The following is a 23,378-nucleotide window of genomic DNA, read 5'->3' as shown; positions in this document are numbered from 1 at the left end:
GCAGCATCATAAATCAGTGGATAGGGAAGTCTGGATTTGCTGTTACATCTTCACCTGCAGCATTAGAGCCAGGCATGCATGGCAGCCCCAGGCCAGCTGAGCAGAGCCCCGTGTGCCTGCACAGGGGCACAGGGACGAGCTATGGACATGCAGAGCTTCCTGCTGCAGGATCCAAAGCAAGGGAAGTGGAAAGGATTTCACAGTCAGAGTCCTTCAAGGTCCAAAACCAAGTGGTTTTGTTTGATGTGGTGCCCAAGTCTTATGCTAGAGAGTATTCCTGAGATTTGGCTAAGGCTGAGTGCCTGGGAGAGGGTGGCAGGGCTGGCACTGCACAGTGGGGATGAGTCAGGATGGGCTCAAGCTCCAGACAGCAGAGCCTGTTCCCACAGAGCCTGCAAGTCCTTGAGTGGCACTTTCACACCTTGCTGCAGGTGGTTTAAGCCCCCAGATCACCCTGTGGAGTTTTATTTAACCATTCCTTGTTTAGGGTAGAGTGAAGTGTTACCCTACTGTCCTGAATTCCCCCATTTTCTGTGCTTTTTAGTGTGGGCAGACCCAGGTTTGATTTCCCGTTTGCTGCCAGTCAGGTTGCAGAGCTCTGAAGCCTCTGGGGAGCACAGGCTGGGTGAGCTGCCTGGGTGTGGAGGGCTCTGTCCTCCCTGGGTGTTGTCTCCAAGGGGGATTTGGATTTCTGGGCTGGCAAACAGCACTGCTTCCCTGCCTGGGCACTCAGAGGAGCAAGACCTTTGGCTTTGAATTCTCCTGTTGATGTCAGAGATGTGCTGAAAAGATCTTGGTCTCTGTGAGACAACAGCAACATTTCCATGCTCAGTATGGACAAATTTCTTGGGCTTTGGAATGTGGGAAGGAAAGACTGATTTATGTCATCTGGAAACTCTGAGCTCAGTCAGTCTGCTGGCACTTGCTAGTTCCTCTCCCTCACTAAAAGTGTGGACCAACTTTGCCACATTTGCCTCAGGGACACTCACTGGGCATATTTGGCTCTTACTGAGAGCCATGGACAGAATGTTCTGGTGGAGTCCAGCCAGACCTTCCTGCAAAGTGCTGGGAACCATTAACATCTCCCTGCTGGTGTAGCAGTGCTGGTTGTGTTCTGTGAGGGCATTTCTCCAGACCTCCTGGTGTCCTGTCCCTGAGGGAAAAGGTCTGTGTGTGCTGCCTGGCACTGGATCTGGGCAAACTTGGGGTCCTCCCTGCCCCATCCTACTGGAACATCCTCTTGGCCTTTCAGCTCATGGGAGACCTCCAGCTAAATGCCCACCTGGAGCAGAGCTGAATAGCAAGACCAGTAAGGCTGGACTGGAAATCATATCCCAGTTCATCTCCAGTTCTTGGTTCCCAGCAAGAGGGCCATGGGGATACTGGGGTGGGATGGGGTATTTTGGGCTGGGCTCAAACTGGGGTAAGTTTTGGGCCTCTCAGGACATTGAGGGGAAAGGGAACAGGGCTGGGAAGGGGCTGGAGCAGCAGGAGGGGCTGAGGGAGCTGGGGGGACTCAGCCTGGAGAAAAGGAGGCTCAGGGGGGACCTTCTGGCTCTGCAATCCCTGCCAGGAGGGGGGAGCCGGGGGGGGGGGGTCGGCCTCTGCTCCAGGGCACAGGGACAGGAGGAGAGGGCATGGCCTCAGGATGGGCCAGGGGAGGGGCAGGGTGGATATTGGAAGAATTTCTTCACCAAAAGGGCTGTCCAGCCCTGGCACAGCTGCCCAGGGCAGTGGTGGAGTCCCCATCCCTGCAGGGATTTAAAAGCCATGTGGATGTGGCACTTGGGGACATGGGCAGTGGTGGCCTTGGCAGTGCTGGTTGGACCTGATGATCTCAGAGAGCTTTTCCAGCCTGAGCAATTCTGAGTTTCTGTGTCTGTTTGCTCTTTGCAGGTCTGTGTTTGGGATGTTTCTGGGTTGGGCAGGTGGTTCTGATCAGCACCCGGGTGCTTTTCCAGTGCATTCTTTCCTGCCTCTCCAAAGACACCTCGATGATTTCCTGGGAGTGCTGCTCTTTGTGTTGTATTTGCTTGTGGGTTTTTGGGGAAAAAATAACAAAATGGGTGGTGCTAATGACTGCTGCTGGTGAGGAGTGTAATTAAATCTGCCATTTGATTTGTCTTTTAGCAAATGGTTTTTGGAACCTCAGCTGACAGTTACTGGTTTGTTGCCCCTTTCCACAGATTGGCTTCATTTTATGAACTGGCAATTCCTGAGCTGGAATCTGCAATCAAGAAGAGGCATTATGAGGATAACAGGTGAGAAGGACTGCAAGGGTTGGCCTTGGCTTTTCAGTGAGGCTTCCCAGGGCTTAGTTAAAAATTCACTTCATGCTGCTTTACCCATCCCTGCAGAGTCTTTCTGTCCTTCTTTATGCTGCTTGAAGAGCTCTGAAGAGATGACACTGGTAATTCCAAATTTTCCTGGGCAGTGGGGTGACTAATCATTTCCTTCAGTGCTGTGTAAGAAGGGATTTGATGGGAGGTGCATTCAAATTGTAACAAAGAGTGAGAACATGAATGATATCTCTGGGTACAGCCTGGGCTCGTTGGAAGGCACAGGCTGTGCTGGTGCACTGGGGGTATCCTGTGTGGGGCTGTCAGGACTGCTGGGAATTGGGATCAGCTTTGTTTGGAGCATGGATTTTCCTTAATGACAGTGAAATGGCTCTAATCTCTGGTCTTTGCAGCAAGGGAATGATTCTGTTAATGCCATTTCTCTTTGAGAAGGTTAACTCTGGCATAAAGGTGTGTTACTGCCTTGTGCTGACACCAACAGTGTGTTTTGCTCTCTCTGAAGTGTTTTTGCTGATCTGTGGAGGAGGATTTCACACTCCAGGAAGAAGATGATAGAGGCTTTTCACATCCTAATAAACCAAGTGTGTCTGCAGCCCATCCTGGAGAGCAGGTACTGGCACTGGGCTCTGTGCTCCTCGCCAGGTACGGGGTTGCTGGGGGGGAACTGTTTCCTCAGTTACAAATTTACTGGAGAAAATGAGCAGTTACTGCCATTTGTCTTGGGGCTGCAGCCAAAGATCAGGGTTCTCTTGTCCTGCAAATCAGGAATGTTCCAGAGGAAGGTGTTTGATCCAGAATCTCTGTGGTGAGCTGTGGTCCAAGGAGATCTCTAACCTCAGGTTTTGCCTCAGTTGCAGATTCCAAGGGTGTGTGTAGATATCTTGGTTGAGACCCCACAGCAAAAATGGTGCAGAGTGAGAATCACTGAAAACAGCCATTTTAAACCTGGGTACTGGTGCCTTTATCTAGTCCTGCCCCACTCCTGTTGGGAAGAATAACTGATAGCTCTGAGTAATCTCAAAAGGAAAACAAGTTTAACTACCCTTCTTTAAAGCAGAGGAAAGAAGGGAAATACCCCCAAATACTGCTGTACACCAGGGGCAGAGCCAGGGACCTGGATCTGGAGTGCCAGGCTGGTGCTCCCTGGGGCTGATCTCTCCTCTCTGCTGCTCAGGGTGCTGTGGGGTGCTGGTCTCTGGGGCTCCTGTTCTGCTGGAACATCTCCCCTGCTTTGGCAGCAGTAGAGCTGTCCAAGATGAGCAGTTTGATGGTGAAATTCATGGGATCACAGAATATCCTGGGGTAGAAGGGACCCACTTGAGTCCAGCTCCTGGCCCTGCACAGGACACCCCAGGAATCACACCAGGATTCCTTAGGAGATTGGATTTACTTCCTTGCCTCCCTCTGTGACCTGACTTTATTCCTCAGCCTGTCTGGGCTGTAAATCCAATCCTTCAGGGAGCAACAGCAGCCTTGCCTTTCCCCTGCCTTCCTGGGATGGCTTTCAGTGCCTGCTGCAGTATTGAAAATATCCACAAAAAACAGAGCAACAAGCTCAGATCCCTCAGTGCTGAGGACTGTAAATACTGCAGAGGCAGTGAAGGGGCTTTGAGCTGGGGTAGGGTAGATTTAGATGGGGAATTGGGAAGAAATCCTTCCCTGTGAGGGTGGGCAGGCCCTGGCACAGGTTGGGCAGAGGAGCTGTGGCTGCCCCATTCCTGGGAGTGTCCAAGGCCAGGTTGGACAGGGCTTGGAGCAACGTGGGCTGGTGGGAGGTGTCCCTGCCCATGGCAGGGGTGGGACAGGCTGTGCTTTGAGGTCCTTCCCCCCCAAAGGACGTGGTGCCTGTGGCTGGGAGACTCAGCAGCACAGGGAGGTTTGGGCACAGGAGGTGCCTGCACAGGTGAGCACACACTTTCTGGGAGGGGCACTGGTAGTGTCATCCCAAGGCATATAATAAAGGCACAATTACAAAGGCACTACACACCCTTTTCATTGCAAGTCTGAGGCATCAAACTCTTTGTAAAGCCTGTCCTGTAATCCTAACTGTCATACAGCTTTAGAGGCAGCTGCCTGAAGGGTTTGCTGAAGGCAGGAGAGACTTGTTTCCATTTGACCCTTTGCTCCCATGAAAGCCAAAAAGAGGCCAGAAGTCAGTTTTCAGATGAGATTTTCCCTTGGTGTGTGAGTGTGACTGGTCTGGCTGGGGAGGCAGAAGGTGGAGGTTGTGCAGTGGGGCAGCCTTGGCTCTGGATGTTCACCTGCTGTGTTCTCTTGCAGCTGTGAGAATATTCAGCCATTTATTGAGGAGTTTCTACAGATCTTCTCCTCGGTGCTCCAGGAAAGGAGGTGAGTGTGGCTGGAAGGGAGCCCGAGGGGAGGGGACCTCCTTCCTCTCCATTCCTGACCCCAGAACTGCCTGAGACAGCATCGTGAGGCTTTGGGGAGTTAGAAATCATTCCAGGTAGTTGGGAGAACTGCAGTGAGAGGATTGCAGCCTGCAGCACAGACATCATTGTAAAGGTGAGGAGGGTGTTGCATGACACTGAGGAATGTTATTCTTCACTCTCTTTAATCCAGGCTCCCAAAGAGGAGAGCAGCAATTTAGCCATTGGCTCCCTAGACAGGTTAGGCTGTTATTAGTGACCTGTGCTTTCCACATGGGGTGACCACACCAGAAAGATACTAAACACTAATGCTGGACATGCAAAGTGAGTGTCAGAACTGGGAATTCCTGGCTGTGCTGGCATTCTGAGCATGTTCCCACCATACCCCACTTTTCCCTGTCCTGCAGCCCTGGGGCACAGCCCTCACCCCGGGAGGGTGTTCAGCTGCTCTGGGGGGGTGTTGCTGCAGTGTAGTGGGAGCAAAATCAGGCCTGGCTGGAAGCCAGGATTGGGTGAGAAGTTCTTTGTGTTCCTACCTGAGTTCTGAGGCAGTCAGGGAGGCACAGCAGGGGTGGGAGTGGTAATTAATTGAGTTCCACTGATTAAACTTGTGCTTTCAGATTTCTGCGTGACTACGATGAGCTGTTTCCCGTGGAGGATGATGTCAGTCTGCTCCAGCAGGCATCCTCCACACTGTATCCTCTGCTCTCACCTTGGGCACTGCATTCCTTCACACCACTGACACTTCCACTGCTGCTGCCTCTCGTTAAGCTGCAAGGAGTGCTGGGAAGTTTTTTCTTAAAAAAAAGTGAGAGGGGGCAGTTGTTGCCCAGAGAAGCTGTGGCTGCTCCATCCCTGGGAGTGTCCAAGGCCAGGTTGGACAGGGCTTGGAGCAACCTGGGACAGTGGAAGGTGTCCCTGCCTATGGCAGGGGGTGGGACTGGATGGGGTTCAAGGTCCCTTCCCACCCAGCCCATTCCGTGGGTGTTGATGTGGGCACAGGCTTGGGAGTCACAATCACAGTTACTCAAAGGTGATCCCTGAGCATTGCACATCCAGGAATGTCCTTAATTCCGTGCTCTCAGAGATGAGACCAGGACAGCCTATATCCTGCAGGCAGTGGAAAGTGCCTGGGAAGGGGTGGACAGGAAAAAAGGACAAGTTGTGAAAGATGCAGCAGCACCAGCAGCACCCAGTGGAGCATCAGCAGAGGTGGAGAGCTCAGCTGAGGACAGGGAAGAGCTGGGGGCTGCCTGTGCCCCAGGGGATGAGGTGGGTACAGCTCCTGGGTGGGACAGGGCTCTGCTCTGCCTGCCCTTCACTCCTCTGTGAGGACAGACCTGCTCAGCTCTGGGGCAACATGAGATTTAGTGTCATTTCTGACTCGTGGTGGGTCTCAATGCAGCCCCACATCCCCTGGGAAATGAGAACTGAATCTGCACCTCAATCCTGCTTTATCTCTGAGCAAATTGCTTGGAACTCCCATGGCTTGGGTTTTTCCTTGATGGGGATTATTCAAATAATCCCTGCAGTTCATGTGCATATTTTTAACTGCTCAGCTTTGAGGAAGGGATTCTCCAGAGTGCCCTTGCTGGCTCAGGGGCAAACAAAAGCAGTTGTGTGCCCAAATCTGTGTCCTAAACCTTGTGAGGTTTATACAGCTGATTTCTGTTGAATCAAGTCTTGGAGTTCTTTGTGTTTAAACTCTGGTAGGTCAGAGTGCTGCTGTCCCTGTGTTGCTGGGCTCTCCTGCCTGCCCCCAGCCCTGCCCCTGCCCAGTGCCCCCCACCAGAGTGCTGCTGTCCCTGTGTTGCTGGGCTCTCCTGCCTGCCCCCAGCCCTGCCCCTGCCCAGTGCCCCCCACCAGGGTGCTGCTGTCCCTGTGTTGCTGGGCTCTCCTGCCTGCCCCCAGCCCTGCCCAGTGCCCCCCACCAGAGTGCTGCTGTCCCTGTGTTGCTGGGCTCTCCTGCCTGCCCCCAGCCCTGCCCCTGCCCAGTGCCCCCCACCAGAGTGCTGCTGTCCCTGTGTTGCTGGGCTCTCCTGCCTGCCCCCAGCCCTGACCCTGCCCCTGCCCAGTGCCCCCCACCAGGGTGCTGCTGTCCCTGTGTTGCTGGGCTCTCCTGCCTGCCCCCAGCCCTGCCCAGTGCCCCCCACCAGAGTGCTGCTGTCCCTGTGTTGCTGGGCTCTCCTGCCTGCCCCCAGCCCTGCCCCTGCCCAGTGCCCCCCACCAGGGTGCTGCTGTCCCTGTGTTGCTGGGCTCTCCTGCCTGCCCCCAGCCCTGCCCCTGCCCAGTAACCCCAGTTTGGTGCCCACAGTGTGCTGGCGCAGCGGCCGCGCCCGTCGCCCGCGTGTCCGGCGTGGAGCTCGACTCCCTGATCTCCCAAGTGAAGGACCTGCTGCCTGACCTTGGGGAGGGATTCATCCTGGCCTGCCTGGAGGAGTATGGGTACAGCACAGAGCAGGTGATCAACAACATCCTGGAGGACAAGCTGGTGCCGTACCTGGATAAGCTGGACCGAAGGATGCAAAGGTGTGGCACAACTTCTGGGTGTTGTTTAGCACTTAACGGTGTTCTTAGTGAAGGCTCAGCCCTTGTAAGGCTCTGAGGAGTTGCATGGGTGCATTTTTGGGGTGGATAACTGCAGTGAGAGCTTCTCCTTGCCACCTGTCACGGGCTTGCTGCCCTCGTGGTGTCCGTGCCAAGGAGTGGAGCATTCCCTGTGCAGTGTTGGAGCAGGGCTGGGTCATGTTGTGTGACAGGGACTGCACTGCTTGGACATTAAATGTTCAAATAAGCACCATTAAAATTCCATCATTGGGCCACTGGGCTGAGCAATAGAATGTGTTGCCTTCAAAAGTTATTTTGCTGCAGAGTTTGGGGTCACAGTGTACAAATCTCAGGGAAGGGCAACTTCAGAGGAGCTAATTCAGCAGGAATTCAACCTGCAGGGTCAGATGTGGTTATTTAACAGGCTGCTGGTTTGTGAGTGAATTCAGACCAGAAAGAGGTTGGAAATGGGAAATTCAGACCCTCATCCTCTGACAAACTTGCCAGGCTCGTGCTGCCTCCCTGGGTTGTACAGGGGCCTGAGGGTTTATGTCTGGGGCAGGATTGAGTTGTTGGAGTTTGTCTGCAGCTGTGAGGGTGTTTTTGTGCTGCACCAGCAGTTCCTGACAGAGTGTCAGGATGGGAATGTGCTGTTTGTTCACATTTCATGGAGGAGTGGGCAGACTGTCTCACTGTTACGTTAAAGGGAAGCATCTTTATCAGAAAAACCATGTAAAAAATCTTAGTTTTGCAACAGTCTCGGTGCTCCTGCAGCCAGAGCTGCTGACTTTGGCACAGCTGCTGCAGGGTGGGCTTTAGGAAGGGCTGCTTTTTCTGCAAAGCCAGCACTTAAATGAGATAGAGCTGGATTTTTTTTTCCCCTGCCTTTTGCATCTTGAAACAAAGTGGTTGGTTCAATAGGAAATGTCCAATTCTGGTTCCTGCTGATTTATGGGTGAGCACAGCAGCGTTTGCAGCTGCCCAGCTGAGCTCACTGCACACCAAAATCAATGTCAGAGAACAGCCTTTTGTCCTGTAAGCTGAACAAACGTAAACCTGGAGCCCTGAGAATGATTTAAGGAGGAACCACAGGGAGATAAGTATCTTGCAATCAGCAGCAGCAAATTATTGGACTTTTCTCCAGCACGTAATTCATCATACTTAGTGTTTGTCTTCACTGGGTCCCTGTGTGGAGACCAGGCAGGCTGCTGAGTATTCTGTGGTGCTGCACACTTTGACTTGCTCTGAAGGGAGCAGAAGAGTTTCCTTTTGGCTCTCTGTGAGTTGCTTGAGTTCCCCCACCAGGATAAGCTCTGGAAACTGCCTGGTAGCTCAGCCCAGAGCCTGCTGTGCAGTGAGGGGTGACCCAGAACCACAGCGAGGAGCTTGGTGTGCTCTGGGTGACTTTGGGATGGACAAAGGATAAACCAAGGGCTTAGGGAGGAGAGGATTTGGTCTGCCCCACTTCACCTTTGGTTTTATTCTCTCTCTCCCTGTCTCTTTTTTGACAGACAGCTGAAGCCAGACCCCACTCCTCTGGTCACCTCTCGCTATAATGTGTTCCAGAATGATGAGTTTGATGTTTTCAGCAGGGACTCAGTGGATGTGTCTCGGATACAGAAAGGCAAGAGGTGAGTGTGGTGTCCCTGGTCATTACCTCTGTCTGTCAGGAGGAACAAATACCTGTGAACCTCTCATTTATACCTCCTGCAAACCTCCTGCAGGACTGTGTTGGCAGGGGATGAGGCTTATCAGAAATGTTTCCCACCTGGTTGTCTGGGAAAGGAAAGTGAAATATTAAGGGGGTTTGTTTCAGTTGATGTTTTTCCTAATTGGCTTTCCTGTGTCTGCTGCTGGAGGTGGTTCTGCCAAACCCATTTGTAATGTCAGGCTCTTGCTCCTTGGGCTTGATGTTAAACTTGCACTGAACAACAGAACCTTGAAAAGGACCATTTCCGAGCCTGGATTGTGACTCAGAGCTGAGAATAAATAATGATCTGGTTTAGAGCCAAGAGAAGCTTCAATATCCATCTCCTTCCAAATCTGATAACACTGAGTGCCTTAGACATCCTCTGTTCCTGCTGCCATGAGCTTCCTGCACAAGGGCATTTGGAGTCATGCAGTAGTTTGGGTTGGGAGGGACCTTTGAAGGTCCTTTAGTCCAGTCTACCAACAGGGAGCAGGGACTTCTATGAAAACCCATCAGTCCTTACTTTGGTTTTGCCCAGCTGGGTGTGTTGTGCTGTGCCACACAGATTTAGGTGCTGGCTCCCCTGGGTATCAGCTCTGTGATGTGGGTCCCTTGCTTCAGATCCTTTAAATCAGATCATGGAATGGTTTGGGTTGGAAGGGGCACTTTAAACACTCTGTAACCAGCCAAGTGTGATCTCTGTGTTGGGATGTATTTACACAGAAGACAACTGAAAGTCTGGCTGGAGTTTGAGCCAGATGACCCTGAAAGCTCCCAGCAAAGCAGCAAACTCTCAGGAGGAAACAACTTTAGTCCCAAGTGCTGTGGAACAGCTTCTCAGAGCAGTGCCATGGTGCTGATCCTGGCTGGACTGGGCAAAATAGGAATTTCTCTTCTTTCTGGCAGTGACTTTTTACACATCCCAAAGCTAAGAATTCCCAGACACAACCTTTCTCCTCATGGTGAACCTTCCTCTATGCAGGTGCCTTGTGAGCAGGTGTGCTGGATTCTCCCTGTCTCCCAAAGCCTTGGCTGGATTCTCCCTGTCTCCCAGAGCCATGGCTGCGTTCTCCCTGTCTCCCAGAGCCTTTCCTTGGTTCTCCCTGTCTCCCAAAGCCTTGGCTGGGTTCTCCCTGTCTCCCAGAGCCTTTTCTTGGTTCTCCCTGTCTCCCAAAGCCTTTCCTTGGTTCTCCCTGTCTCCCAAAGCTATGGCTGGGTTCTCCCTGTCTCCCAGAGCCTTTCCTTGGTTCTCCCTGTCTCCCTGAGCCTTGGCTGGGTTCTCCCTGTCTCCTAGAGCCTTTCCTTGGTTCTCCCTGTCTCCCAAAGCCATGCCTGGGTTCTCCCTGTCTCCCAAACCCTTGCACAGCTGGGCAGCTGCTGCAGCAGCTGGACAAGGCCAGAGAGCCCTGAGTTCAGTGCAGAGCACCCAGTGGCTGGAGTGACCTGCCTGGAGCTCCCTCTGCAGATCCCTTGGAGAGCTCTGGAAGCTGTAGGTGGCCCCTGGGCTGGGCTGTGGGGTTCTGCTCCCATGGCACTGCCCTCCAGCTGTGTGGGAGGCTGAGCCTTGTCTCCAGTGGAACAGAATCCATCACTGCAGGGCAAGTTCTCATCTCTCCTGCTGTAGTTACAGGACCTCTTGGGATTACCCTCTTCCTGCTGCTCTTCCTGGTGGCTTTTGGCCTCCCCCAGGCTGTGTCTTCCTTTCAAACAGTTCTTTCACTGAGAATGTTCTGCAGGACTCCAGACACATCATTTCTGGTTTGAGTGGTGTGATCAGCACTGTACACCCCCCACCCATCCAGCTAAAGCACAGGATAACTGGGGTACCTGGATCTCCAGGATTTTACATTCAGCACTCCAGAAATACCAAGAGGGTCTTTTCAGCACTGAGAGTCCCACTCCCTCAGTGGTTCTCCCAGCAGCAGGAGGCCTGATGGTTTACCCAAGAGTTGGAGTAACAGTGCTCTCCAGGCCTAGTTTGAGGTCTGCTTTGGTTTGGAATTGTATCAATATTTAATTCTTTGTGTTTTATTCTTCTTAATGTCTTTTGCTCACCAAATTCCCTTGTGCTCAGTCTATTGCTAAGCATGATGTCACCTAAAGAGCCACTGTCAGCAGGAACAGTCTGGGGCAGGGCCTGCCCTTGTGAAAGAGAAATCCAGCCAGGATGAGGAGGGAAAGGAGCATGAGGAGCTCTGCTGGTGCTGAGATGTGATCCCCCTTGTCTGTGCCTGTTCAGCCTTAATTGTTTCAGCCCAATCTGTCTCCCAAGTCAGGGCATGTCCTGAGCACTGTGGGAGCAGAGGAGCTGTCCCACTGTTTTTCCTGGGATTGGTGCCACTTCCCACAGCTCCTCTGCAGTCACCAGAGCAGCTGGGCAGGAAGCCATTCCCCCGTGCTGGATGCCCCCAGGAGGTGCTACCCCAGTGCCCCAGCCTGGGGGGACATTGTGCAGCTGAGTGCAGGCTTGGAACAGGGAGCCATGGGAGAGAGGGAACCACATGGAGCTGGAAACTTCCTTTGTTTGGAGATTGTGAATGGCAATCAGGCTGCTTGGATCACCTCCCCACTGCCTGCTGCTGTGTCACCTCAGTCTGTCCCTTCCTGAGTCAGTGCCACTGCCTTTCTGTGATAAATCCATTGGTGCCTGTTCCTGCTGGACTCTGAGGACTGCAAGATGTCCTGGGAATGCTGGACAGTGGAATTCCTTGTTTTGTTGTAGATATATACTTGGCTGCTTTGAAAAATTGGACTTCAGGGCTTATGCTTGTGCAGCCTGAGACTGTCAGTGGCTGCTTTTTAATACCTCTGTTTCCTGGTCTTCCCTTCTCTAAAATGACTATAACTTGCCTCCTAAATTTAAAAGAAAGTCCTTACAGTGCTCTGAGGGTTGAATCACAGTCACTGTCTGCTGTTCTGTGCTTTGCCTCGTTGGCTGTGCTGAGTCTCATCCTCACTTGTGCTCTTTGCACCTTGGGATGGGAGTGGTGGTCTCCAGTTCCTGCTCTTTTCTGCTGTGGGATCTTCACAGGCCTCTCTTTAAGAATGACTTTGTTCCAAGCCAGGAGTGGATGGTTTTAGTGGGCAGACAAAGAGCCCTCAGACAGATGACCCCACCTGGATCACCCCATCCAGCTCTGGGGGCCCAGCACAGGAAGGACATGGAGCTGTGAGTCCAGAGGAGGCACCAGGTTGATCAGAGGGATGGGGCAGGTCTGCTGTGAGGAAAGGCTGGTGGGAGCATTGGGATTGTTCAGCCTGGAGAAGGGAAAGCTCCAAGGTGACCTTGTGGCCTTCCAGAGCCTGAAGGAGGGACGTGCAGGAAAGATGGAGAGAGACTGTTCATGGCAGCATGGAGTGCCAGGGCAAGGGGGAATGGTGTCAAACTGACAGAGTAGGTTTGGATGGGATATTGGGAAGGAATTCTTCCCTCTGAGGGTGGGCAGGCCCTGGCACAGGTTGGGCAGAGAAGCTGTGACTGCCCCATCCCTGGGAGTGTCCAAGGCCAGGTTGGACAGGGCTTGGAGCAACCTGGGCTGGTGGGAGGTGTCCCTGCCCATGGCAGGGGGTGGCACTGGATGGGCTTTAAGGTTCCTTCCAACCCAAACCATTCCATGAGATCAGCTCAGTTGGTTACAACTTGGTTGTAATAATGCCAAGGTCATGGGTTCAATCCCCTATGTGGGCCATTGACTGAAGAGTTGGACTCAATGATCCTTCTCCCAGGCACTCAGCAATAGGACAAGGGGGCACGATGGGCTCAAGCTCTGCCAGGGGAAACTGAAGTTGGAGAGCAGAAAAAACTTCTTTGCAGAGAGAGTGCTCAGGGATTGGAATGGGCTGCCCAGAGAGGGGGTGGATTCCCCATCCCTGGAGGTTTTTCAGCTGAGCTTGGCCGTGGCACTGAGTGCCCTGATCTGGTAAAGGGACTGGAGTTGGACCAAGGGTTGGACTTGATGATCTCGGAGGTCTTTTCCAACCCAGTCCATTCTGTGACTGTGGGTCCCTTCCAACGCAGAATAGTCTGTGATTCTGAGATCAGTGGGAAGATAAGTGGGTTTGAGGAGTGCCTGTGCTGTTGGGGAACACCCTTGCACTGCTCTGACAGTGCCAGACAGCCCTGTAGGCAGGTCTGACCCCTGCCCTGTGTGTCTGTGCCGGCAGGCGCGAGCCGGGCTCGGCGCGGGGCCTGGTGAACGACAAGCGCGCGGTGCGGGAGCAGCGGCCGCGGTACAGCCAGTACAGCCTCGTGTGGGAGGAACAGCCCGACACGGCCCTGCCCGGCCCCGACTACGACGACGAGTACGACGACACCTACGACGGCAACCAGGTGGGCGCCAACGACGCCGACGCGGACGAGGAGCTGCTCAGCAGGAGGTGGGTGCGGTGCCCGGGCAGGGTGACAGGGTGGGCTCTGCAGGGGCTGCAGAAGTGAGGCTGAGCACCGTAGAGAGTTCAGAAAACAGTGTCTGTATTAACAGGAGTGACCCAATAGCAGGAACCCAAAGAGAAGGAAGAGAGAAGGAGGGAGAGTAAAGCACTAAGCCCAAATGTGTCAGCACCAACTCAGCAAAGAGTTACTCATGTAAGGTTGTCTTACCAACTCAGAACACTCCCCCAAAGGCAGGGGCTACATCCTCCAGGCACGGGCAGAGAGCAGGGTCCCTGCTGGCTTTTCTGGGGGGGGAAAACCCACCAAGGCCAAGAGCACAAACCCTCTCACCTTCACTGAGCCTGCTGGAGACTCTGCCCAGGGAGGTTTGTCCACCACCCCCAGGAAAAAGTGACAGCCCCTGCCGCTCTCTCTGTCTCTTCATCCTTCCTCATCCCCTCAGATCTCCTCCCCAGGCTGTCAACCAACAGGAGAGACTCAAGTAACTTTAGTTTATGCAAACTCTGTCTTCAAGGATGAAGCCTTCACTCTCTCAGCTTTTATTCCCTAGAACTTGTCAGGAAAAGGATAAATCGCAAAAACACAGACCAAAATGTCAACAGTTTTAATTCCTGACACATCAGGGCAGGCTGGTGGGAGTCCTTTGGGGTTGTCTGGCCCCACAGACCTGGGGCTGTTCCTCCCTAAGGATGTGTGTCCTCCAAACACCCCCCAAGCCACCCCTTTGGCTGCTGCTTTCTGTATGACATGCAAGGAGGGGGGTTTGGGCCTCCCTTCTCCTGTGGGTTCAGGGTGTGGCCATGGCATGTGCCAGGATGTTCTGTGACTTCCACTCTGCCATCACCTCAACTCATCAGCAAATCCAAGAGGAGAATTTGCCATTGTGTGGAAATTTGCACTCAGTGGTCCTTCTGCTTACAGGAACACTCTGCAACAGGGAGAAATGGGCTACTTTGGAAAGTCAGTGTAGCTGGGCAACCTAGAGCAGCTGCTTAGCAAAGGAAACTTCATCATTTGGGATATTATGACTGGACGTTTCCCTGCCAGTCCCCTCTGGCATCTCCCAGTGCTGACACCTGGAATTCAGAGCCCTCAGCACCCTCCCCAGTGAGGAAGAGCTGTAGACAACGAGCTCTTGGGAAGCAAAGGGCTCATTTGGGATGGAGGCTGGAGAGTATTTGTTTCAGAAATATGAGCTGGGGGCAGAAAACACGTGGTTTAAAAGCTGCTTCAGCACTTCCCTGGAAACAGGCCTTTAAATTCTGCTGTATTTTGAAGATGTCACTGTTCTTAACTCAAACCAAGATGAAACTTTGGGGTTCCTTTGTCCCTTTTTTCCACTCCAAAGTGTGGTGAGGCTTCAATTTAAATCCTTTTTGTGGTTTGCCTGCCAGTGTGGCACCCAGGTCTCTTCCCCTGTTTCAGGTGCTCAGTCTCCCTAGGAACAATTAGTGGATGCTGAAAACTGGATCTGTAGCTTTGAAATAACAAAGGCTTTTCTGGTCTTACATTTATTTCTTTGACAGTGGAATGGTGGGTCTCAATTCCAATAGAATTTAAGCACACACCTCTATGTATATTTTAAAGAATAACAGAGGTGATCAATTCTGCCTCCACCCCCAGGCTCTTTGCTCTGCATGTCCAGGGTGATTCATAAATCCTGATGGATTTCTCCAAGAATTTTCCCCTGTGTGAAACTGGGGCACTGCAATGAAATTTGGGCCCCAAGGATGACCCCTGACCACTCACAAAGGGCTTAGGGCACAACACCTGCTGAGCATTAGTGTTTGAGTTTGGGGGGTCCTGGCAGGGGAGCTAAAGCTTGACAAAGGATTTTCCTCACTAAAGCCCCATTTCCCAAAGGAAGCTGTTGTTTCCTTGGAGAAATTCCTTGTGAGGTTTGAGGTGTTCCCTGACCTGCTCTTTTTTTTTAAGCTGTTATTATTTTCAGTGACAACTTCATAGTGAACATTCCCCAGTGGAGAGCACATTTGGTAATTGCCCATAGGAATGTGTGTCATTGGCTACTGAGTTTCCTTCTTTTTTTTTCTTTTCTTCAGAGAAAGTCCATGAAATTTGTAGATTCTCAATTTTGGAAGATAGGATGCAACCCTAAAAGGTTCAGTGAAGTGTTTGTGGCTGCACTGTCCTCACTGCTGACTGTTTGTGTGTTCATTCCCAGGCCATTCACAATTCCTCAGGTCTTGAGGCAGAAGGGACAGGAGGAGGGACAGGAGGAAGAGGAGGAGGATGAAGAGGAGGAGGAGGAGGAAGCTGAAAAGGAAAGAACGAAGGTAACACTGATTCACCCTATTTCTTCCCTGCAGAGTGATGTGGGTGAATCTTTGGGGTGAGTCTTTCAGCAGCAGCAGAGGCTGAGCTGCTGCCCATGGCTGTGACGTGTCCCCAGGACAGCTCTTGGGACAGCCAGGCTGGAGCAGTGACACTCCATGGAGAGCTTTGATCTCCCTTTTTCAGTGGACAGGCAGTGCCAGCTGAGGGGCACGGGGCTCCGTTGTCCTGGGGGTGGTGCTGGTGCTGCTCCAGAGGAGGGTGTGGGGGGAACCTCAGGCAGGTTTTGTGGCAGGTGCTGTCCAGAGTCCCTGGCAATCCCTGCAGGGATAGTGAGCAAGGGATAACTCTGTCCCAGGGCCAGCAGAATGCCCTCCTGCTCCAGGGCTTTGCAGGGCGTTGGGGAGTGTCCTGACCTGTTCCCTCCCTCCCTCAGGACCACTTTGTGCAGGACCCTGCGGTGCTGCGGGAGCGGGCAGAGGCGCGGCGGCAGGCACAGCTGGCACGGAGGGGGTAAGCAGGGACCAGCCTGGGGGATCCTGCTCTGCTCTGGGCAGCAGGGATTACCCTGGGGGGCATCCTGCTCTGCTCTGGGCAGCTGGGACCAGCCTGGGGGGACCCTGCTCTGCTCTGGGCAGCAGGGACCGGCCTGGGGGATCCTGCTCTGCTCTGGGCAGCAGGGACCGGCCTGGGGGATCCTGCTCTGCTCTGGGCAGCTGGGACCGGCCTGGGGGATCCTGCTCTGCTCTGGGCAGCAGGGACTGGCCTGGGGGGGGATCCTGCTCTGCTCTGGGCAGCTGGGACCAGCCTGGGGGGACCCTGCTCTGCTCTGGGCAGCAGGGATTACCCTGGGGGGATCCTGCTCTGCTCTGGGCAGCAGGGACTGGCCTGGGGGGGGATCCTGCTCTGCTCTGGGCAGCAGGGACTGGCCTGGGGGGATCCTGCTCTGCTCTGGGCAGCAGGGATCAGCCTGGGGGGATCCTGCTCTACTCTGGGCAGCAGGGACTGGCCTGGGGGGGGATCCTGCTCTGCTCTGGGCAGCAGGGACTGGCCTGGGGGGATCCTGCTCTGCTCTGGGCACCAGGGACCGGCCTGGGGGGGGATCCTACTCTGCTCTGGGCAGCTGGGATTACCCTGGGGGGGATCCTGCTCTGCTCTGGGCAGCAGGGATCAGCCTGGGGGGATCCTGCTCTACTCTGGGCAGCAGGGACCGGCCTGGGGGGATCCTGCTCTGCTCTGGGCAGCAGGGACCGGCCTGGGGGGGGATCCTGCTCTGCTCTGGGCAGCAGGGACCGGCCTGGGGGGACCCTGCTCTGCTCTGGGCAGCAGGGACCGGCCTGGGGGATCCTGCTCTGCTCTGGGCAGCTGGGATTGGCCTGGGGGGGACCCTGCTCTGCTCTGGGCAGCAGGGATTACCCTGGGGGGATCCTGCTCTGCTCTGGGCAGCAGGGACCAGCCTGGGGGGATCCTGCTCTGCTCTGGGCAGCAGGGACCAGCCTGGGGGGACCCTGCTCTGCTCTGGGCAGCTGGGACCGGCCTGGGGGGATCCTGCTCTGCTCTGAGCAGCAGGGACCGGCCTGGGGGGACCCTGCTCTGCTCTGGGCAGCTGGGATTGGCCTGGGGGGGACCCTGCTCTGCTCTGGGCAGCAGGGACCGGCCTGGGGGATCCTGCTCTGCTCTGGGCAGCAGGGACCGGCCTGGGGGGGATCCTGCTCTGCTCTGGGCAGCAGGGATTACCCTGGGGGGATCCTGCTCTGCTCTGGGCAGCAGGGACCGGCCTGGGGGGACCCTGCTCTGCTCTGGGCAGCAGGGATTACCCTGGGGGGACCCTGCTCTGCTCTGGGCAGCAGGGACCGGCCTGGGGGGACCCTGCTCTGCTCTGGGCAGCAGGGATTACCCTGGGGGGCATCCTGCTCTGCTCTGGGCAGCTGTGATTGGCCTGGGGGGGACCCTGCTCTGCTCTGGGCAGCAGGGGCAAGCCTGGGGGGGGATCCTGCTCTACTCTGGGCAGCAGGGACCAGCCTGGGGGGGGATCCTACTCTGCTCTGGGCACCAGGGACCAGCCTGGGGGGATCCTGCTCTGCTCTGGGCAGCAGGGACCGGCCTGGGGGGACTCTGCTCTGCTCTGGGCACCAGGGACCGGCCTGGGGGGGATCCTGCTCTGCTCTGGGCAGCTGGGATTACCCTGGGGGGGATCCTGCTCTGCTCTGGGCAGCAGTGACTGGCCTGGGGGGACCCTGCTCTGCTCTGGGCAGCAGGGACCAGCCTGGGGGGATCCTGCTCTGCTCTGGGCAGGGATTCTGCTGCTGATGGTGTTCCTGTGCCTGACATTCCTGTACATCAGGGTCACCACCACAGTGCTGGAAACTTCTCACCCTTCTCACCCACCTGTCACTGCACTGCTGGTTGTTCTATCCCATCAAATGGAATTGTGGAATGGGTTGGGTTGGAAGGGATCTTAAAGCTCATCTTGTTGTTCCAAGCCCCGTCCAACCTGGCCTTGGACACTTCCAGGGATCCAGGGGCAGCCACAGCTTCTCTGCCCAACCTGTGCCAGGGCCTGCCCACCCTCACAGCCAACAATTCCTTCCCAATATCCCATCTATTCCTGTCCTCTGGCAGTGGGAAGCCATTCCCCTTGTCCTGTCCCTCCAGGTCCTTTATCACAAGCAGCAGAACCCTGTGCAAGGCAGGATTTGGAGGGCACAACCTCCAGAGCTCAGACAGCTCCTGCAGGGATTTTGGGACAGCTGGAGCTGTTTCCAGCTGCTGGGCTCAGGGTGTGGAAGGACACAGTTGTTGTGTGGCTGTTGTGGGATCCCTGAGGGTTGAGCTCCTCACCCAGGTGTGGGATGTGGGACTCTGTGCCCAGGGTGGGTGGGCTCGCTGTGACATCCTTGTCTGTGCCCAGGCACAAGCACGACAGCTCTGCCGTTGTTGGGAATGCCAAGGGACACGGGCAGAACCGGGAGACGCTGCAGGAGCGGAGGAAGAAGGAAGCCAACAAGAGCACGAGGGCCAACCACAACCGCAGGGCCATGGCCGACAGGAAGCGCAGCAAGGGCATGATCCCGTCCTGAGCTGTGCCACCAGCCCTGCCCTCTGCCCGGGGCTTGGCTCAGGCTCCTTGGCATTCCCTGTGCTCAGGGGCCTGGATGTTGTGGTTCAGTCCCTGGCACTTCAGCCCGTGTGGAGCAGCATTCCCTGTGGGAAGGAGCTGCCCCCAGGCAGGCCCTGCCTCTCCAGGTCCTGAAGACACAGGTGTGTGCTGGTGGCTGCACCCAGCACAGAGGACAGGCTGCCCCAGCCCCTCCTGCCCTTTTGTGCTTTTATAATTTCCAGAGTTTTATTTTCCCACTGGCTCCCTGTGCCCTCTGCCCTCCCAGGGCTCCACAGCTCCCCTGGAACAGCCCCAGCTCTGCTCCACTGGAATGCCTTGTCCTGAACTGGAACCACAGAATATCCCACGTTGGGAGGGACCCACAGGGAGCATCCAGTCCAACTCCAAGCCATGCACAGACACCCCACCAATCCCACCTTGTCCCTCAGAGGATCATCCTGGAGCTCTGGAGCTCTGGCAGCCTTGGGGCTGTGCCCACTGCCCTGGGGAGCCTGCTCAGTGCCCACCACCCTCTGGGGGAAGAACCTTCTCCTAAAATCCATCCTGCCCCTGCCCTGGCACAACTCCAGGCTGGCAGGGAAGTGCTCAGGCTGTTCCCACTGCTGACCCACAGCAGTTCAGGTGAATGAGACCTTCCCACAGATTTCTGTCCCTTGAGTCAGGCCTGTGAAAACAAACAGTGCAAATAAATGATTTGGATGTTGCAGTTGCTGTTTTGGGCTCCTACAGACAGGATTGATCTGTAACTCTGAGGAACCTCCATGAGCCTCTCAGTGCTGGATCTGGAGGCAGTGAAAGGTTCAGTGTAGTGAGACTGACCCACAGCACCAAGGCTAAAGATGCTGGAAAATGAGGATCAGGCCATGCTGAGCAAGATGCCAGTGGTGTGGAATGCAGGCTGAAGGCAGCAGGGGCAGAGCCCTCGGGAGCTGCCTCCTCCTCAGTGACCTCCTGTCCCACCCTGTGGGGCAGAACTGCCCCTGTCACCGTTGGCTGTGGGAGGGGGAGGCTCCTCCTGAGGGCTGGTTTTTGTCAGGGAGTTGTTCCCTGAGCAGGGAGACACAGACATTGCCAAGCTGACTGTGAGCTGTGTGTGAGGTGCTGAGATGCCACAGCAGTGGCTGCCACACTGTGCCTGGGCACCCCAGAGTTGCCCTGCCTGCAGCTGGGGTAAAGTTGTTCACTTGTTGTTGTCATGGAGGAGCATTAGGATGTTTTGGAATGCTGTTCTTATCATGGAGATGAACCTCCTGTTAACCAATTAGCCTTTGCTGGGTTAATTTGCCTGGTTAACTTGCCCTGAGTGGTGTCTCCCCACCACAGTGTGTTTTCTAGAACTGCAAAGGTGCCTTTGGCTGCCACCCCCACGGTGAGAAAATCAGCAGTGGATGATGATCCAGGGTAATTCCAGCACTGCAGGAGGAGCAGGGGGGTAGTAAGGTGGTAGTAAGGTGGTAGTAAGGTGGTAGTAAGGTCCACAGACATGCACTTGGTGCCTGGTTTAATGCAGAGGGGGCTGGGGGGGTGATTGGGGCTGTTTGCAGAGAAGTAGAAATGCAGCAGAACTGCCAGTCTTGACATGAGGTGAAGTCCTGAGTGCTCCAAGGAGGAGGTTTTTCTTTCAAACCTCCTGATGACAGGCAGAGGAAAAAGGGAATTACAGTTCCCTCTGTCCCCAAATCCTGTGTCCAGGGAAATCCCCTGCCAGGATAGCTGTGCTCTCCCCCAGCTGCAGCTCCTCCCTGCTGCCCACTGCAGTGCTGTCTGCCCTCTCATCCTGCATTCAGCTCTGGTTCCCTCTGCTCAGCAGCTCCAGCTCTCCCGGAGCAGCAGCACTGCAGAGCCAGCTGCACTCACAGCCTGGGATTGTCCCAGGAAAGCTTCAGCCTTCCCCTTAAGCACCTCCATAAAGCACAGCTGGCACTGGGACAGCTGCAGTTGGTTTTTGCTCTAAAAACACAGTGATTTTTAAGTCCTCCTTGTGTTTTCAGAGTAAATGTTTCCCCCCTGGCACCTGTTTGCAAACCCAGCAAAGCTGCTGCCTGGAGCCCTGGCTCTGACAGGCTCTGCCCCAGCCATGGCTGGAATTCCTCCTGGTTGGTGTGAAGAGGAGATGTGGCTGCAGAGCTGGGGAGGAGCAGGAGCCACCCAGCCAGATCCCCCCACAGCCACCTGAGAGCTCTGAGCACCTGGGTCCTTGCCCCAAACAGGACCCAAACATCCCTTCCTGGGAAGAGAGAGGTGTTGGAAGGGCCCAGAGTCAGGGCTGGACTCCCCAGGGAGGCTGCTGGGGAGGGAATGACTCTGCCCATGGCAAGAGAGGGATCCCTGCCCAGGGCAGGGGGATGGAACTGGATCATCTGTAAGGTCCCTTCCCATCCCAACCATTCCCTGACTCCTCTGATCCAGCTGCTGGGGAGAACCAGGCAGTTCCTTTCCCCTCCCAGCAGCTCCCCTTGGATGGGGCAGGCTGGAACTGCACCACAGACCTGACATCCCTTCTGCCCCTCAGACCATCTGAAGAGCCAGAAGGCACAGAAGGGATTGGGAAAGGGATCCATGTCCCCTTTCAGGAGGTGCTGGACAAGGTGGGGGTCACACACCACCCCCATTTTCAGCCCAGCAGTGCTGGGCACACTCAGAGGCTGAGGGGGAAAGGGGAACAGGCTCTGAAGGGACAGGCCAGGAACCTCCATCAAATCCACACATGACCTACAGATGATGCAAATGATTTGCAGTCCCTTTGAACAGAAGAAATACAACAGCTGCTCATCCCTGTCCCAGCTGCCCCCAGGCACAGGCCAAGGCCTGGCACTAACACCACAGCTGTGTAAGTGCTTTCAAGCCTTTCAAACCATTTCCAGGACGTTCTGAGTCCTCACAATGCCTTGGACCTGAGGGGTGGGGCTGTATTTAACCATTCCCCACCTCCCAGAGAAGGAGGAGGCACCAGGAGGGGTGAGGTGAACACACAGACACCAGACACGGACCAGGAGTTTTATTTGAACACAGAAAGTCGGGGGCAGCAGCAGAACTCCTGGAGTCCATCTGGCTTCACATCAGATCAGGGGGTGGCTGGTAAGTCTGGCTCGGAGTTGTTCCTCAGGAATCCATTCCCAGTTTCAGGAGGCCAAATCCTGTGGCCACCCCAGGCTGGCTCCTGCTGCTGAGCTGCTCAGTTCTCATACTTGTGCTTGATGTGCTTCCACAGTTTCTGTGTGCAAAACAAAGGGGAAAACAAAACAAAAATCTCAGGAGGCTTTTCAGAGGTGCTGGGATGACACTTCACTCTGAAATGCTATTTTATAGTTTATATTTGACAGTTGTCCTGCCTGGGGACAGGTGATGGAGCCCTGAATGGCTCTGGCCATGGGGGCTCCTGGCTGTTGGTCTGGACAGGGAGGAAGGGGCAGAAAATCCCCCTCCCCTTCTCTGGATTAATGAAGTATCTCAGTCACATTGCCTTGAATTCCCACCTGGACCACAAAGGGCAGTTCTGCTCCTGGAGAAAAGGGATGCACAGAACAATCCTACTCATGGAACCACAGGATGGGTTGGGTGGGAAGGGACCTTAAAGCCCATCCAGTCCCACCCTCTGCCATGGGCAGGGACAACTCCCACTGTCCCAAGTTGCTCCAAGCCCTGTCCCACCTGGCCTTGGACACTCCCAGGGATGGGGCAGCCACAGCTTCTCTGCCCAACCTGTGCCAGGCCCTGCCCACCCTCACACCCAGGAATTCCTGCCCCACATCCCATCTATCCCTGCCCTCTGGCAGTGGGAAGCCATTCCCCTTGTCCTGTCCCTCCATCCCTTGTCCCAGGTCCCTCTCCAGCTCTCCTGGAGCCCCTTCAGGCTCTGGAAGGGGCTCTCAGGTGTCCCTGGAGCCTTCTCTTCTCTTCCTGTCCATGAAGCCCCCGTTTGTCCCCTGCAGTCACTGTCCCCTCCCAGCTGTGCTCGGGAACACCAGGACAAGTTGCCCCGTGTGTCCCACCCCGGCCCGACAGCGCCATCTGAGCCCCCTGCCAAGGGCACCCTGGGGGGCAAACAAAGCCCCGAACAGCTCCCCCTGCCCCTCCTGCCCCCACCGCCGCCCACGTCCCTTCCCGCAGCCATCGGAGCCCGAGGACAACGCGGGGCGCCCCGGGCGGGCTGAGCCGAGCAGAGCCGAGCCTCGGGGAGGAGTCAGGGACTGCCCAGGAACAGCCAGGGACACTTTAGGGACAGCCCGGGAACACCCCGGGAACAGCCCCGGACAGCCCGGGAACAGCCTGGAACAGCCCCGGACAGCTCGGGAACAGCCCAGGACACCGCGGGAACACCCCGGGAACAGCCCGGGAACGTTCCGGCACTGTCCGGGGCCTGCCCGGGGCGGGGCCCAGCGGGGCCGGCCTGACCTTCAGCGCGGTGCCGCGCCCCACGGGCCTGCCCCGGCGCCTCCCACGCCTTACCCCCTCGTTGAGGTGCTCGAAGAGCGCGTCGGCGCCCTGGTCGAAGGCGCGCTCGAACAGCACCGCGCCCAGCACGACGGACAGCGCGAAGGTGGAGGTGCGGCGGAACAGCGACGAGTACACCTGCCGCAGCAGCGCCATCTTGGCCGCGCGCACCGCGCCTGCGCCGCGCCGCGGGGGCTGCTGGGGCCTGTAGGCG

At 55.6% G+C, this 23,378-nt stretch overlaps 2 protein-coding genes across 4 annotated transcripts in view; one reads left to right on the top strand and one right to left on the bottom strand.

Moving 5' to 3' along the window:
- The window catches only part of ASCC2 (activating signal cointegrator 1 complex subunit 2), a 31,616-nt gene extending 12,191 nt beyond the window's left edge, over positions 1-19,425 (top strand). For all 3 annotated transcript variants that reach the window (XM_071572153.1, XM_071572152.1, XM_071572154.1), the window contains 11 exons: positions 2,187-2,261; positions 2,803-2,910; positions 4,581-4,649; positions 5,308-5,382; positions 5,773-5,959; positions 7,002-7,216; positions 8,746-8,865; positions 13,089-13,301; positions 15,500-15,611; positions 16,046-16,122; positions 18,521-19,425. In XM_071572153.1, coding sequence (XP_071428254.1) covers positions 2,187-2,261; positions 2,803-2,910; positions 4,581-4,649; positions 5,308-5,382; positions 5,773-5,959; positions 7,002-7,216; positions 8,746-8,865; positions 13,089-13,301; positions 15,500-15,611; positions 16,046-16,122; positions 18,521-18,689 — 1,420 coding nt within the window. In that variant the 3' untranslated portion in view covers positions 18,690-19,425. The remainder of the gene's footprint in view (positions 1-2,186; positions 2,262-2,802; positions 2,911-4,580; positions 4,650-5,307; positions 5,383-5,772; positions 5,960-7,001; positions 7,217-8,745; positions 8,866-13,088; positions 13,302-15,499; positions 15,612-16,045; positions 16,123-18,520) is intronic.
- Positions 19,426-21,713: 2,288 nt separating this feature from the next.
- UQCR10 (ubiquinol-cytochrome c reductase, complex III subunit X) lies at positions 21,714-23,353 on the bottom strand. Its single transcript, XM_071572239.1, has 2 exons — positions 23,180-23,353; positions 21,714-21,944 (listed from the first exon to the last, which is right to left on the bottom strand). Exons 1-2 carry the CDS (start codon positions 23,318-23,320, stop codon positions 21,906-21,908), a joined length of 180 nt encoding a protein of 59 aa, XP_071428340.1. The 5' UTR covers positions 23,321-23,353; the 3' UTR covers positions 21,714-21,905.
- Between the last annotated feature and the right edge of the window lie 25 nt (positions 23,354-23,378).

This window comes from Pithys albifrons, chromosome 17 (genome assembly GCF_047495875.1).
Source record: "Pithys albifrons albifrons isolate INPA30051 chromosome 17, PitAlb_v1, whole genome shotgun sequence".
Taxonomy (NCBI): domain Eukaryota; kingdom Metazoa; phylum Chordata; class Aves; order Passeriformes; family Thamnophilidae; genus Pithys; species Pithys albifrons.
Note: the sequence above shows the minus strand (reverse complement) of the source record. Positions and strands in the feature narration are given on the sequence as shown.

Coding starts and splice junctions, on each gene's coding strand:
- UQCR10 (XM_071572239.1), bottom strand. CDS start 23,320: ATGGCGCTGCTGCGGCAGGTGTACTCGTCGCTGTTCCGCCGCACCTCC. Junction 21,945..23,179: donor TCGAGCACCTCAACGAGGGG/GTAAGGCGTGGG, acceptor TTTTGCACACAG/AAACTGTGGAAGCACATCAA.